Source organism: Rana temporaria, chromosome 10, assembly GCF_905171775.1.
Source record: "Rana temporaria chromosome 10, aRanTem1.1, whole genome shotgun sequence".
Lineage (NCBI taxonomy): Eukaryota > Metazoa > Chordata > Amphibia > Anura > Ranidae > Rana > Rana temporaria.
In genome coordinates this window covers 82,545,048-82,558,577 of record NC_053498.1, presented here as the reverse complement: position 1 = coordinate 82,558,577, position 13,530 = coordinate 82,545,048, and the positions used below count along the sequence as shown (strand labels likewise).

General features: G+C 44.3%; 1 protein-coding gene across 4 annotated transcripts in view; it reads right to left on the bottom strand.

Moving 5' to 3' along the window:
- The window catches only part of U2AF2 (U2 small nuclear RNA auxiliary factor 2), a 32,142-nt gene extending 20,554 nt beyond the window's left edge, over nt 1-11,588 (bottom strand). The window contains exons 1-4 of one of the 4 annotated variants that reach the window (XM_040325624.1): nt 11,324-11,587; nt 910-1,045; nt 258-308; nt 60-163 (exon numbers count right to left, since the gene is read on the bottom strand). In XM_040325624.1, the coding sequence (XP_040181558.1) occupies nt 60-163; nt 258-308; nt 910-1,045; nt 11,324-11,372 (340 nt within the window). In that variant the 5' untranslated portion in view covers nt 11,373-11,587. Of the gene's footprint in view, nt 1-59; nt 164-257; nt 309-909; nt 1,046-11,323 lie in introns of all 4 variants that reach the window. The other 3 variants (XM_040325623.1, XM_040325626.1, XM_040325625.1) reach the window with 3 other exon arrangements.
- Between the last annotated feature and the right edge of the window lie 1,942 nt (nt 11,589-13,530).

The following is a 13,530-nucleotide window of genomic DNA, read 5'->3' as shown; positions in this document are numbered from 1 at the left end:
CAATAAATTATCACGTTTTCACAAGAACAGCATGATTAACCACAAAAATCAGCACTCACCTTGCATGGCTTTATACTGGATAGGAGTGATATGTTCAAAACCTGGTGGCGGGACATCCCAATATTTGCGAATCTTCTTTTTCTTTTCATGCCTGGGGGACCGACTAAGAAAGTAAAGAAATAATGTGGTATTAAACCCAAATGCCAACACATTGAAGCTTACCAATTCTTAGAAGTAGTGGCATTAGTTTTCTTTACTTTATTTTCTTCTGGTGATCTGGCAATTCTTCTTTTTCAACAGAACATGTCCTGTAGATATAGCAGTTAGAGGGTAGAAAGAAACAATTTACTGAGAGGGGTGCTTACAATAAACAGCTTTCATGTAAAACCTTTATCCTAAAAGAAACAAACTGTGGCTGTAACTGCCTAAAGTGAGCTGGGGATTGGCTTCAATATACACATATCTAAATCTGCTAGCATATCTTAACACTTCCCTCCCACCAGATTAACAATGCTGTTGTCCAAAAGGTGTCTGTTGCTCCTTCATTTAGAATGGGGGGCACTCCAATACAGGAGGTTTGTTACTACCCAGATCACCAGATGAAAACATGGGTGGAAATACTATAAAGAAAAGCTAAGGCAACCACCACAGCAAACATGTTAATGTTTTGCCTTTTAAGTTTAATACTGCTTTAAAGATCAGACTATTGTGTAATCTACGTCAAATCATAAAGATTTAAAAACACAAATACTCAAATAGGGTTTAAAAAAAATGTTGGTATAAGTGTATGAATGGTAAACATGGGATTTTCAGTGGGAGAGGTGATTGTTCTATCATATATAAGCCCTTGCATATTCCACAGAATCTCCCCCCCCCAAGAGTAAAAAAAGCAGCATAAATGTTCCATACCTACGCCTCCTCCGATCCCGAGATCCACTGCGTTGCTCTCTTACTCGTCTTTCTCTACTGCGACTTCGCCGTTTCCGGTCTCTGCTTCTAGAGCGACTGTGACTACGTTTTCGATGACGGTTCTCTTTGTCTCGCTCTTAAGAAAGGAGAGTCCATTTATACAAAATTTAGTTAACAGGAAAAAAAAAAAACTCAACATACTACAAAAAGGAGGGGGTTTAGGAATTTTCACATAAGAACCAATTTTTAGGGATGCACTGAAATTTCGGCCTTTTCAGCAATTTGCCTAAAGAGAATTCACGCCGATAAAGGGGAGAGGTGTCATGCTGGAGCGCCCGTCCTTACTCTCTACTCCTCCGCTCTCGCCCATGCTGCAGGCGGCCTGTGGGGCCTCCATGTGCGCCCCCCCCCCGAGCGGTGGCTGCATATGGAACCGTACCTCCCTGAGCCTCAGCCGATGTGTAAATCGTCAGTGCAGGAGCTCGGCCATGCTGCGTTTACTCTGAAAGTGAAAGCAAGGAGAGGTGCCTAGCAGTGTGTGCTGTGCTCTGCCTCCCCCTACAGTGCAGTACCCGGCATGGAGATTGAAGGTACAGCACTGCAGATACAAAAAAAAAATAAAAAAATAGAGGGAAGGAGGACACACACACACACACACACACACACACACACACACACACACTACTCAAAAAATTAGAATATCGTGCAAAAGTTAATTTCACGAATGCAACTTAAAAAAGGTGAAATATAAGAGATAGTTCAAGCCGTGATTGGTCATAATTGTGACGATTATGGCTTACAGCTCATGAAAACCCCAAATCCACAATCTCAGAAAATTACAATATTTACATGCAATCAATAAAACAAGGATTGTACATAGAATTTGTAGGCCTCTGAAAAGTAGAAGCTACATATGTACTTGGTTTGGGCCTCTTTTGCAGAAATTACTGCTTCAATGCGGCGTGGCATGGAAGCCATCACGGCTGAGGTGTTATGGAAGACCAGGATGCTTCAATAGCGGCCTTCAGGTCTTCTGTATTGTTCAGTCTCATGTTCTCATCTTTCTCTTGGCAATGCCCCATAGATTTTCTATGGGGTTCAGGTCAGGCGAGTTTGCTGGCCAATCAAGCACAGTAATCCCACGGTCATTGAACCAGGTTTTGGTGCTTTTGGCAGTGTGGGCAGGTGCCAAGTCCTGCTGGAAAATTAAGTCATCATCCCCATAGAGCTCATCTGTGGAAGGAAGCATGAAGTGCTCCAAAATCTCCTGGTAGACGACTGCGATGACCCTGGACTTAATGAAGCACAGTGGACCAACACCAGCAGATGACATGGCTCCCCAAATCATCACAGACTATGAAAACGTCACACTGGACTTCAAGCATCTTGCAGTGTGTGCCTCTCCATTCTTCCTCCATATTCTGGGTCCTTAGTTTCCAAATTAGATGCAAAATTTGCTCTCATCAGAAGAGGACTTTGGACCACTGAGCACCAGACCAGGTCTGTTTTTCTTTAGCCCGGGTAAGACGCTTCTGACGTTGTTGAGGAGTGGCTTGACAGTAGAATACAACATTTGAAGCCCATGTCCAGGATACGTCTGTGTGTGGTGGCTCTTGATGCACTGACTCCAGCCTCAGTCCACTCCTTGTGAAAGTCCAACACTTTTGAATGGCCTTTTCCTGACAATCCTCTCCAGGCTGCGGTCATCCCTGCTGCTTGTGCACCTTTTTCTTCCACGCTTTTCCATTCCACATAACTTTCTATTAATGTGCTTTGATACAGCACTTTGGGAACATCCAACTTCTTTTGCAATTACCTTTTGAGGCTTTCCCTCCTTACGGAGGGTATCAATGATGGTTTTCTGCACAACTGCCAGGTGAGCACTCTTTCCCAAGATTGTGATCCCTACTGAACCCGACAGACCATTTAAAGTCTCAGGAACCCTTTGCAGGTGTTATGGCTTAATTAGCTGATTAGAATGGAACACTTTGAGCCTAGAATATTGCACCTTTTCACAATATTCTAGTTTTCTGAGGTTGTGGATTTGGGGTTTTCATGAGCTGCAAGCTATAAATCGCCACAATTATGACAAATCACAGCTTAAACTATCTTGCTTTGCATGTAATGAGTCCATCTCATATTGGCTTAACCTTTTAAGTTGCATTAGTGAAATAAATGAACTTTTGCATGATATTCAAATTTAAGTCACATTCACTTTTGGCATCGGTTCTGTTTCGGCATCGGTTTTAAGCCTAGTGCATATTTTTTTTCAGTATCTGTTTCGGCACAAAAAAAAAAAAAAAAAAAAAAAAAAAAAAAAACACAACCCATTCGGTGCCTCCCTACCAATTTCCTTGAATAGGAAAGCAATACTTTGCATAAGCAACGGTTTCAGTAACTACCGCAGCTCTGGTTTGAAATTGGCCTTCTACATTGTAAAAAAAAACAAGTCGTCCCACAATCACTGCATTAATAGTGCTAAAATGAGTGCACACTGATCAAAGATATCAAATGCAACCAAACAAGGATTCATGCAAAAAGTCATTAAATACTGGGCTGAAAATCTTCGGTGACTAGTTCCTAAACAAACATGACCACTTTGAGCCATGCACAGACATGAGAAACTATATGGGTTTATCCAGGATCACACCAAGACGATTGCTTTCAGATGCAATGGACATACACAAAGACATACAAGCTGCATTATGGGCTAAACTGAATTTAGATAGTGGCGATGCCCTAAAACACACATATATACACACTGGCCTTTATGCATTATTCTTACATCTTTAAAACACCAAACAAGTACAGCAAAGCAGGTCAAAAAAAAAAATCATAGCCAAATAAAAGCCGAATATTTTTTAATGGGTAGTGGTTTTAGTCCAACTTAAACCAATGCAAGTTGTGTACATCTCATACCTGAGCAATCAAAAACTTGTGTCATTGTTGCCGATCTGTTACCTTCAACTATGCCATCCATGTTCTTCTAAGCTCTGTAGTTCCTCTGCAATAAGCCTGCTGATCTTGCTAAAAAACTATTATTGCTCAATGATTTCCTGTTTGCAAGACCACTGGCTGCTATTCCTAGCAGGGATCTCCATTTCTGCCCTGCTAACTGTAGTGGGCAGAAGGGGTCTCACAGCCACCGGTCTGTGCCACCCATAGGGGTATGTTTGTCATCCTCTGCTCCCTCCTCCCTGCCAGTGCCACTCACCATCTCTCTGCAGGGTTAAAAGATTATCCACATGACAGAGCAGAGATCTTAGACTTACAGGTCTTGTATGTGAGATGCCGATCGCCGCAACGTCCCGACTCCCATACCGGAAACTATCACAATGCCAGTCCAGGAGGAGAGCAGTGTTTTCACCTGTCAGCCCAAGAGCTCCGCTGTCATGCAGATGATCTCTGGTAACTATCCCTGCACCAATTAGACCGCACTTATGGGCAATAATAAAAGGCGGCACTGATGAGGCTGCACTGATAAACTGCACACCATCCACAACTTTGTAAGAACAGACGATCAGTCATTTCTCCATGAATCAGGATCTATGAATTTACACACAGATCCCAGTTCTCGCTGTGTCTCGCGGGTGCCCAGTGGTAATCGCGCCCACCGGGAACTCGCCCTTAGTGGCTATAAAGCAAAACAATGCAACAATGTCGGCGGCAAGTGGTTAAAAAGCAGAGGACCTCGAGAATAAATCGGTGGGTGTTACGATATGCAACATGGTACACCCTGAATATGGATGCAACATGTTACAGAAGGTGAACTTGTCCTTTACGCTTTGTTCCCATTGAATGCGGCTTTGAAATTGTGCAACTTCATCTGAAATCGCACAAATTTAAAGCTGCATGTCAGTGCGACCTTGAAGACATCTGTGCGACTTCATGTATGCAAGTTGCACCCAAAATCACCAAAAGTGTTGGAACCACTTTTTCAAATCGATAAGGCACCGCAAAGTATGACCTGTCAAAAATCGCATTACAAGTTACTCCAAAGTAAAGTGAATGAGGATTTATTTAAAGAGTAATGCCCCTTACTTTAAAAGAAAAACAAAACATTTCCCTTGTGATCTATGTACAGGTGCAAAAAAAAAAAAAAATTAGAATAATCAAAAAGTTCATGATTTGGTAATTCAAAAGTGAAATTCATTATATATTCATTGCACATCGCGCATTTCTTGCTTTTGACGATTATGGCTTACAACTAGTGAAAACAAAATTCTGTATTGTGAAAAAGTTAAATATTGTAGACTCATGTGTCACACTAATCAGTTAATTAACTCAGAATACCTGTAAAGATTTCCTGAGCCTTTGAGGCCGGGTTCACACTGGTGCGACAAACACTCATGTAGCATGACGTGTGAAAATCAATGTTTGCCTATAGTCGCCATCTTAACTGGTCCGACACAAGTCAGTCCGACTTTGAAAATGCTTCCTGTACTACTTTGGTCTGACTTGGATCCTACTTCAGCCCATTGAAAATCATTGAAGTCGGAACGTCGTCTTGCATGCTTGGACTTTGGCATGCGACTTGTGCTCCGACGATCTTGAGAGCAAACGCCAAGCCAAATTTTAAATAAAAAACCGTCATGAGTTTCCCCTCCAAGAGCATACCGGGCCCTTGGGTGTAGTATGGATTTTAAGGGGAAGCCTCCCTACACGTCATAAGGGGTGGGGTCACAAACACAGTACCTGGTATTGGCAGGGATCCAAGCCAGATCCATGTTCATTGAAAGGCGGACACATGTCGGCTTCAAGTCGCAGGGCTGTCCAGAAGACAGTCATTGACACCATCCACAAGGAGTGCAAGTCACAAAAAGTCATTGCTAAACAAGCTGGCTGTTCACAGAGTGTTATATCCAAGCATATTAATGGAAAGTTGCGTGAAAGGAAAAAGGATCTTTTATCCTCTCGGCCTTGAGAAGCAAAGGCCATTCAAGAATTTGGGGGAAGATTCACAAGGAGAGGACTACGGCTGGTGTCAGTGCTTCAAGGAGCCACCAGACGTATCCAGGACATGGGCTACAAATGTCACATTCCTTGTGTCAAGCCACTCCTGACCCAGAGACATCAGAAGCTTCTTACCAGGGCCAAGGAGGAAAAGGGCTGGATGGTTGCTCAGTGGTCCAACATCCTCTTTTAAAGCATGAAAGTACATTTTGAATTTCCTTTGGTACTCAAGGTCCCAGATTCTAGGAGGAAGAGTGGAAAGGCACAGAATCCAAGTTGCATGAGGTCCAGTGAGAAGTTTTTACAGTCAGAGATTTGGGGAGCCATGTCATCTGCTGTGTTGGTTTCATCAAGTCTAAAGTCAGCACAGCCCTCTACCAGGACATTCTAGAGCACTTCATGCTTCCCTCAGCTGACCAGCTTTATGGAGAGGCCGAAATCATTTTCCAAGCAGGAGTTGGCATCTGCCCACACTGCCAAAAGTACCAATACCTGGTTTATTGATCGTGGTATCACTGTGCTTGATTGGCCAGCAAACTCTCCTGACCTAAACCCCATAGAGAATCTGTGCTGTATTGTTAAGAGGAAGATGAGGACCCAACAATGGAGAAGAGCTGAAGGCCACTATTAAAGCAACCTGGGCTTCCATAACACCTCAGCAGTGCCACAGGCTGATTGTCTCCATGCCACAACTGCATTGCAGTAATCCATTGACTTATTTTTTTGTGTTGTCACTAGTTGTAAGCCATAATCATCAAAATTAAAAGAAAGAAATGCTTGAAATATATCACTTTATAATACAAACGTCACTTTTTGAATTGAATAACTGAAATTAAATTAACTTTTTGAAATACAGCTGTATATTGCAGAGATTTTAAACTTTGCTGCATATTCCTACAAGTTCCTGCTCTGAAGAAATGGAGTGAATCTGAACAGGGGTGTCTCATCATTGATCGGCTGATGCACTTGCAGTGTTCTAAAGAAGAAACTTGCAGTCTTCAGCCCTTTTTAAATGTGGTTAAAAAAGAGTTGTAAAGAAAAATGTTTTTTTTTCACCTTAATGCAATCTATGCATTAGGGTGAAAATACATCTGCTGCTGCCGGCTATACTTACCTGACCCCTCGAAAGTCCCGCGCGGTCCCAATATTCTCTTTGCCGCTGATTGGCTAGCACAGATGTATTGAGAGCAGCGTAGCCATTGGCTGGCGCTGCTGTCAATCACATCCAGTGACGCGGCGTGCCAAGGGACGGGGCCGAGTGATACAGCGAGCGGATATGGCCGCTTGCTGTATCACGGGAGCGCACCTGCAACTAGTGACCACCATGCGAGCTCTCGCATGACTGTGGTGACCAATTGCAGGGAGGACCAAGACAGCCGCCGAGGGACCCCAGAAGTCGAGGATCGGGGCCGCAGGTATGACATGTTTGTTATTAAAAAAAAAAATCCTTTACAAACCCTTTAACCCTTTGTAAGTATCTCACCACAAATCAAATTTTTTTTGCAGAGGTTGCCTAAAATCTAACTAGATTGTGATATTGAATTGTAACATTGGGTTAAATTCACCAAGATAAATATTGTATGAATTTAGGAGTTATAACTCTTGCGGAATTTATCTCAAAAGTAGTAAATTCACAAAAAAACTTGCATTTTTTACCAAATGCGTTAAATATTTATGTTTTGCAATACTTAAAGTGGAGTTCCACCCATAAATATAACATTACATCAGTATTTTTAAAAAAAATGTCATTAGTCCTTTAAGAAAATTTTTTTTTTTTTTTTAGATGCCTTCAAAAGTGTTGTTGCTAGGCAGAATAGTTAATCTTCCCACTTCCTGCACCTAGGTGCTTAAGCTTCCTAACCTACACCACACAGACTCCTGGGAATGTAGTGGGTGTAACTTTCCAGGAGTCTGTGCACTCCCCAGTCTCGAAGAATCATGTGACTTGGACAGTACAGGTGCTGAAACCTGATCTGAAACCTATTACACTGCTTGTGCAGCACTGAGCATGTGCAAGATCTGCAAGGCTGAAATCCAGGAAGTCATACAGTCTGGCTTCATGATGCCCACACTTAAGATGGCCCCAGTCAATTTCTATTTTATAAAGTGTCTAAATGCTGTAACAACCTAACAAAACGGACCTTAGTTTACAGACTAACTTTACTAGAATACATTAAGCTTGTGTATTACAGGGGTATTTTATATTTAAAAAGTGAAATTGTGGCCGGAACTCCGCTTTAACACTTATTTCAGCATTTTTTTTCCTACTATGAAACTGAAAACCTTCCAATGTGCTTTTATTCACAGAATGATCTCCCTTTCATTCCTGAGCCGATGGAAAACATTTCCACACGGATACATTGAATACTTTTCATTTACTGTGCAGTGCAGAGTTCCCTTCGTTACTTTGTACATTGCTAAAATACCAGCTGCCTCCTAGCAGGTGATAAATAACCAATTTGTGTTTATTAGTGAATTCACTTTAAAGTTGTTGTAAAAGCAAAAAATGTTTTACCCTCATGCATTCTATGCATGAAGGTAAAAAACCTGTGTGCAGCAGGCACCCCCCACCCTAATACTTACCTGAGCCCCCTCTTGATCCAGCGATGTCCATGAGAGCGAAAGCCTTGCCTCTCTGGAGATGCGCATTCCCGATTGGCTTTGGGCAGCTGCATAAGGCCAGCTGCCATTTGCTCCCACTGCTGTCATTTACAATCAGTGAGCCAATCAGGAGACAGAGTCAAGCCACGGCTCCATGTGCGAATATACACACAGCCGTGAGTCGCAGCGCATCTGCTTAGGTACCCCCAGGGCAGGCTGCTTGCTGTGGGGGTACCTGGCAGGAGGGAGGCGCCAGAGCAACCCAAGAAGAGGATCCAGGCTTCCCTGTGCAAAACCATTACCCAGAGCAGGTAAGTATGACACATATACAAAAAAGAAATAGAGATATATTATATATATCTATAGATCACTTTAATGATTCCTTTTTGTGGTATTTATCTCACTTTAACAAATATACGGTATTTACCACACATCTGATATTTTACTTTGATGTTGACGAATCGATTATTCCATGCCATTTCAGAATAGGCCACAAGACCTTATCGCATGCGGCAACCTTTAGTGAACTGACCCCAACATGGCTTGTGTAGCATATGAGAGAATATACATAAAACATTCTATATCCCTCCCCCCCCCCCCCATGAAAACTAGGGAAGTTACCCCCAGTGTTAATTTTGACGTCAAATTTCTATTTAGCCAGTCTTGACTGAAACGCCACTTTAGATTTAGTCGTATTTTAGTCGACGTGTACATTCCAGCAAAAAAGAGATGATCTGCAATGTGATGCTTTGGTGCACCATTTGCAGTGTTAAAAACGGTGGTGAAGATGCAGATTGCATTTCAGAGGCATGGAAGTTTAAAGCGGAGGTTCACATAAAAAGTGAACCTCTGCTTTGTGGATCACTCCCCCCTCCGGTGTCGGATTTGGCACCTTTCAGGGGAGAGGGGGTGCAGATACCTGAGACAGGTATTTGCACCACTTCCGGGTTCTGACTCCCGCGGGAGTCCAACCTCGTCACCCCCCCCCCCCCCCCGGGAAACACTGTTCCCAGGAGAGAGCGGGGAACAGTGAAGGCACGCCACGATCCTCGCGCATGGCTTCACTTCCCGATTCCCTCACCGAGGATGCGGACATCGCAGGCACGCTGGACAGGTAAGTGTCCATTTTTTTTAAAAGTCAGCAGCTGCAGTAATTGTAGCTGCTGAATGAATGAATATATATATATATATATATATATATATATATATATATATATATATATATATATATATATATATAAAAAATAAAAACACGGGTGGACCTCCACTTTAAGCTTAGCCCAGGAATGGAATTGTAACTTTGTGTTGAGTCTCTAGACAGGAAATTTCCCCAGTGGTACACAGACACTTGGAATAGCTCTTTGGCAGTCTTTGGGTCCATGGTACAGCCACCTTGGATGTGGAAAGCCAGCTGCGACTTTCTAATGTTTGCCAGCTGGTTCCCCACTGCACAAGGCATGCTGCGCTTTTAGAATGGCCCCACAGGCTTCTGGGATGTTTCATGTGCCCCAGAACGTTGTGGGCCAGAGCTTCCGTTCTGTTCACCCAGGTGAGAAAAGCAGCTGGGGGGGGAGAAACGCTCAAAAACCTTTGTGCTCCTAGATGCCGAAGCTCAAAAAATCCCAATAGCCTAAAGTAGTGTGCATGTGGACACAGGATACTATTTAACCACTGCATTACTTTTACAGGCAGCAGGAAAAGATGCCCTGCCCCCGTCTCTCCAGTGTGATGAAGAGCCCGTGGGTTACCACAGAGCTGGACATGGACTGGATGGTCATGACCTTCCCACTCTGGGAGATATAAATACTGCAATTTTTCCCCAGGAAAACCGAGAATTGTTTTTAAATCTTGTGCTTTCCAGGGTAGAGGTCTTACAGACCCCAGATGTCTCCATGAGAGAGGAGAGACCCTGGAAACTGTTAAAAAAAAAAAATTTTCTTAGAAAGCCCATTGATGGTGTATGCACAAAATCTCACGCATGCAGTAATTTTGGGGGAAATCACCATGGTAACAGGCATAAACATGTAGAAATGAACTAAACCATGCGGGAGTTTATCAACTTCTACGCAACAGCTGCCTTGCTGATGTGAGATCTCCGAGGAATACGTATCCTGGGATCTACCATCTCCTGGGAAGGCAGAGGTGATATTATGGTCCCCCAGGGGACATGGAGGCAGCCAGGGCTATGATATCATTGACTTGGGGATCCCACAACAGGGGGGGGGGGGGGTCTGCAGCCCACAGTCTTCCCCCATTTTACTCAAAAATAAAAAAGTTAAGTCTTGTACATACATTGTCTGGGATTCTGGACAAAGTAAATGACTTAGTGAAAGAAAGAAAAAATTGTAGCAAAGTTGTCCTATGTGAAAAGCTGCTGCTTGCCGCCCATAGTGGATACACACAGATCTATAATCAAACACAGACTGAACATGGTGCATGATCACCAGGGTGGACTCGGCTTTGTCAGAGAAACAACAAGAAAAATCATTGACTTTGTCTTAGAATTGGTCTCCTCGGTCATCACACACTAAGCCCGGCTCCATTCATTCTACTTAATTATAATGATTGGAAATCACCCTTTACACACCCGGTATAAACAATGGGGCGAGGGGAGGCCCACGAGCTGCGGCCTACACAGGCCCATGAAGCCTATCGGCGGTCGGGCTCCTCTCCCGCTTACACAGCGGCGCCTCCCTCGTGTGTCTAGGCCGGGAGCCCGGCCGCCTGGGCCTCTATCACAGACCGCCGCACAGCACGAGCTCCGCCCCGCCAGGCCACAGCCGCGCACATTTTTTTTCTCCTCGCCGCCGCCCAGTGTGAGGCCTGAGGAGCGGGATCCCTGGGTGGACGATTCTCTCACCTTGTTTATTCTCGTTCAGTTGCCGCTCGAACTCGTCGAAGTCAGACATGTTGAAGGCTGAAGCGGTCACCGTGGCCGACGTCCCAAGTGCGGCCCCTTCTCTCCTCGTTCTCTTCAAGAGGAAGACGAGGCAACAGCTCCACACTTAGCTAAAGAACATCGGCTGTTTCCGGAAAAAGGGGTTGGACTTATCGTACACTTCGGCTATCTCCGTCAAAGAGAATCCCGCTCGCCTTTATGGTTCGGCTGTTCTCGGATAAAGTGGGCGGGTGTAATAGGAGAATCGGCTACACCGGAAGCTGTGGGCGTGGCGATAGGTAGCCAGTGGCGTGCGGCGCTCTGGTGGAACGTTCGGCTTTTTTGGTACGAAAGTTCCGTTTCCTGTTACAGTTCTACCTCTTAGCCAATCAGCATGGGTCGCTGAACTACGCTGCGGAGGTGCTTTCTTTCCACCAATGGGGGAATGTCAGGAAAATCGCGAGAGATGAATCTCTCATTCAAACTAGTGCACGTCCGATGCGGGAGAACAAAGGGCGCCGGGTAGGGGGAGGGATCCTGCTCGTGCTGAGTGGGCGGAGCTGGAGACATGGCTGAGCTGTGCACTGGGAGATGTGACTTGTTGCAGTGTAATTCCTCCATTAGTCCATAGAAATAATTCCCCCCATCTGATATCACAGCAAACAATAATTCCCCCCTCCTGATATCACTGCAAACAATAATTCCCCACCCCCTGATATCACTACAAACAATAATCCCCCCCCCCCCTCCTGATATCACTGCAACGCTAATTGCCCCCTCCTGATATCACAGCAAACAATAATTCCCCACCCCCTGATATCACTACAAACAATAATTCCCCCCCCCTCCTGATATCACTGCAACGCTAATTGCCCCCTCCTGATATCACTGCAAACAATAATTCCCCCCCCCCCCTTTCTGATATCACTGCAAACAATAATTCCCCCCTCCTGATATCACTACAAACAATAACCCCCCCCCCCCCTCCTGATATCACTGCAAACAATAATTCCCCCCTCCTGATATCACTGCAAACAATAATCCCCCCCCCCCCTCCTGATATCACTACAAACAATAATTCCCCCCCTCCTGATATCACTGCAAACAATAATTCCCCCCTCCTGATATCACTACAAACAATAATTCCCCCCCCCTCCTGATATAACTACAAACAATAATTCCCCCCTCCTGATATCACTGCAAACAATAATTCCCCCCCCCCTCCTGATATCACTACAAACAATAATTCCCCCCACCCCTCCTGATATCACTGCAAACAATAATTCCCCCCTCCTGATATCACTACAAACAATAATCCCCCCCCCCTCCTGATATCACTACAAACAATAATTCCCCCCCCCCTCCTGATATCACTGCAAACAATAATTCCCCCCTCCTGATATCACTACAAACAATAATTCCCCCCCCCTCCTGATATCACTGCAAACAATAATTCCCCCCTCCTGATATCACTACAAACAATAATTCCCCCCCCCCTCCTGATATCACTGCAAACAATAATTCCCCCCTCATGATATCACTGCAAACAATAATTCCCCCCTCCTGATATCACTACAAACACAAATTCCCCCCTCCTGATATCACTGCAAACAATAACCCCCCCCCCCCTCCTGATATCACTACAAACAATAATCCCCCCCCTCATGATATCACTGCAAACACTAAACCCCCCCCCCCCCCCTCCTGATATCACTGCAAACAATAATCCCCCCCCCCCTTTCTGATATCACTACAAACAATAATTCCCCCTCCTGATATCACTGCAAACAATAATTCCCCCCCCCCTTTCTGATATCACTACAAACAATAATTCCCCCCTCCTGATATCACTGCAAACAATAATCCCCCCCCCTTTCTGATATCACTACAAACAATAATTCCCCCCTCCTGATATCACTGCAAACAATAATCCCCCCCCCCCTGATATCACTGCAAACAATAATTCCCCCCCCCCCCCCTCCTGATATCACTGAAAACATCAAAATATGTGTCCAATGATGAAATATCCATTCATACACAGAGTTCTATTTATAACAACTTCCATGTTTTCCTAATTGGATTCCATTGAGAAATGTGTGAATCCTGAGTGTGATAAGTTTTATCAATAGTATGAAAACAATGAGTCTGGCTTCACCTCTGTGCCTTGCTGAACAGGTAACATGTTTACA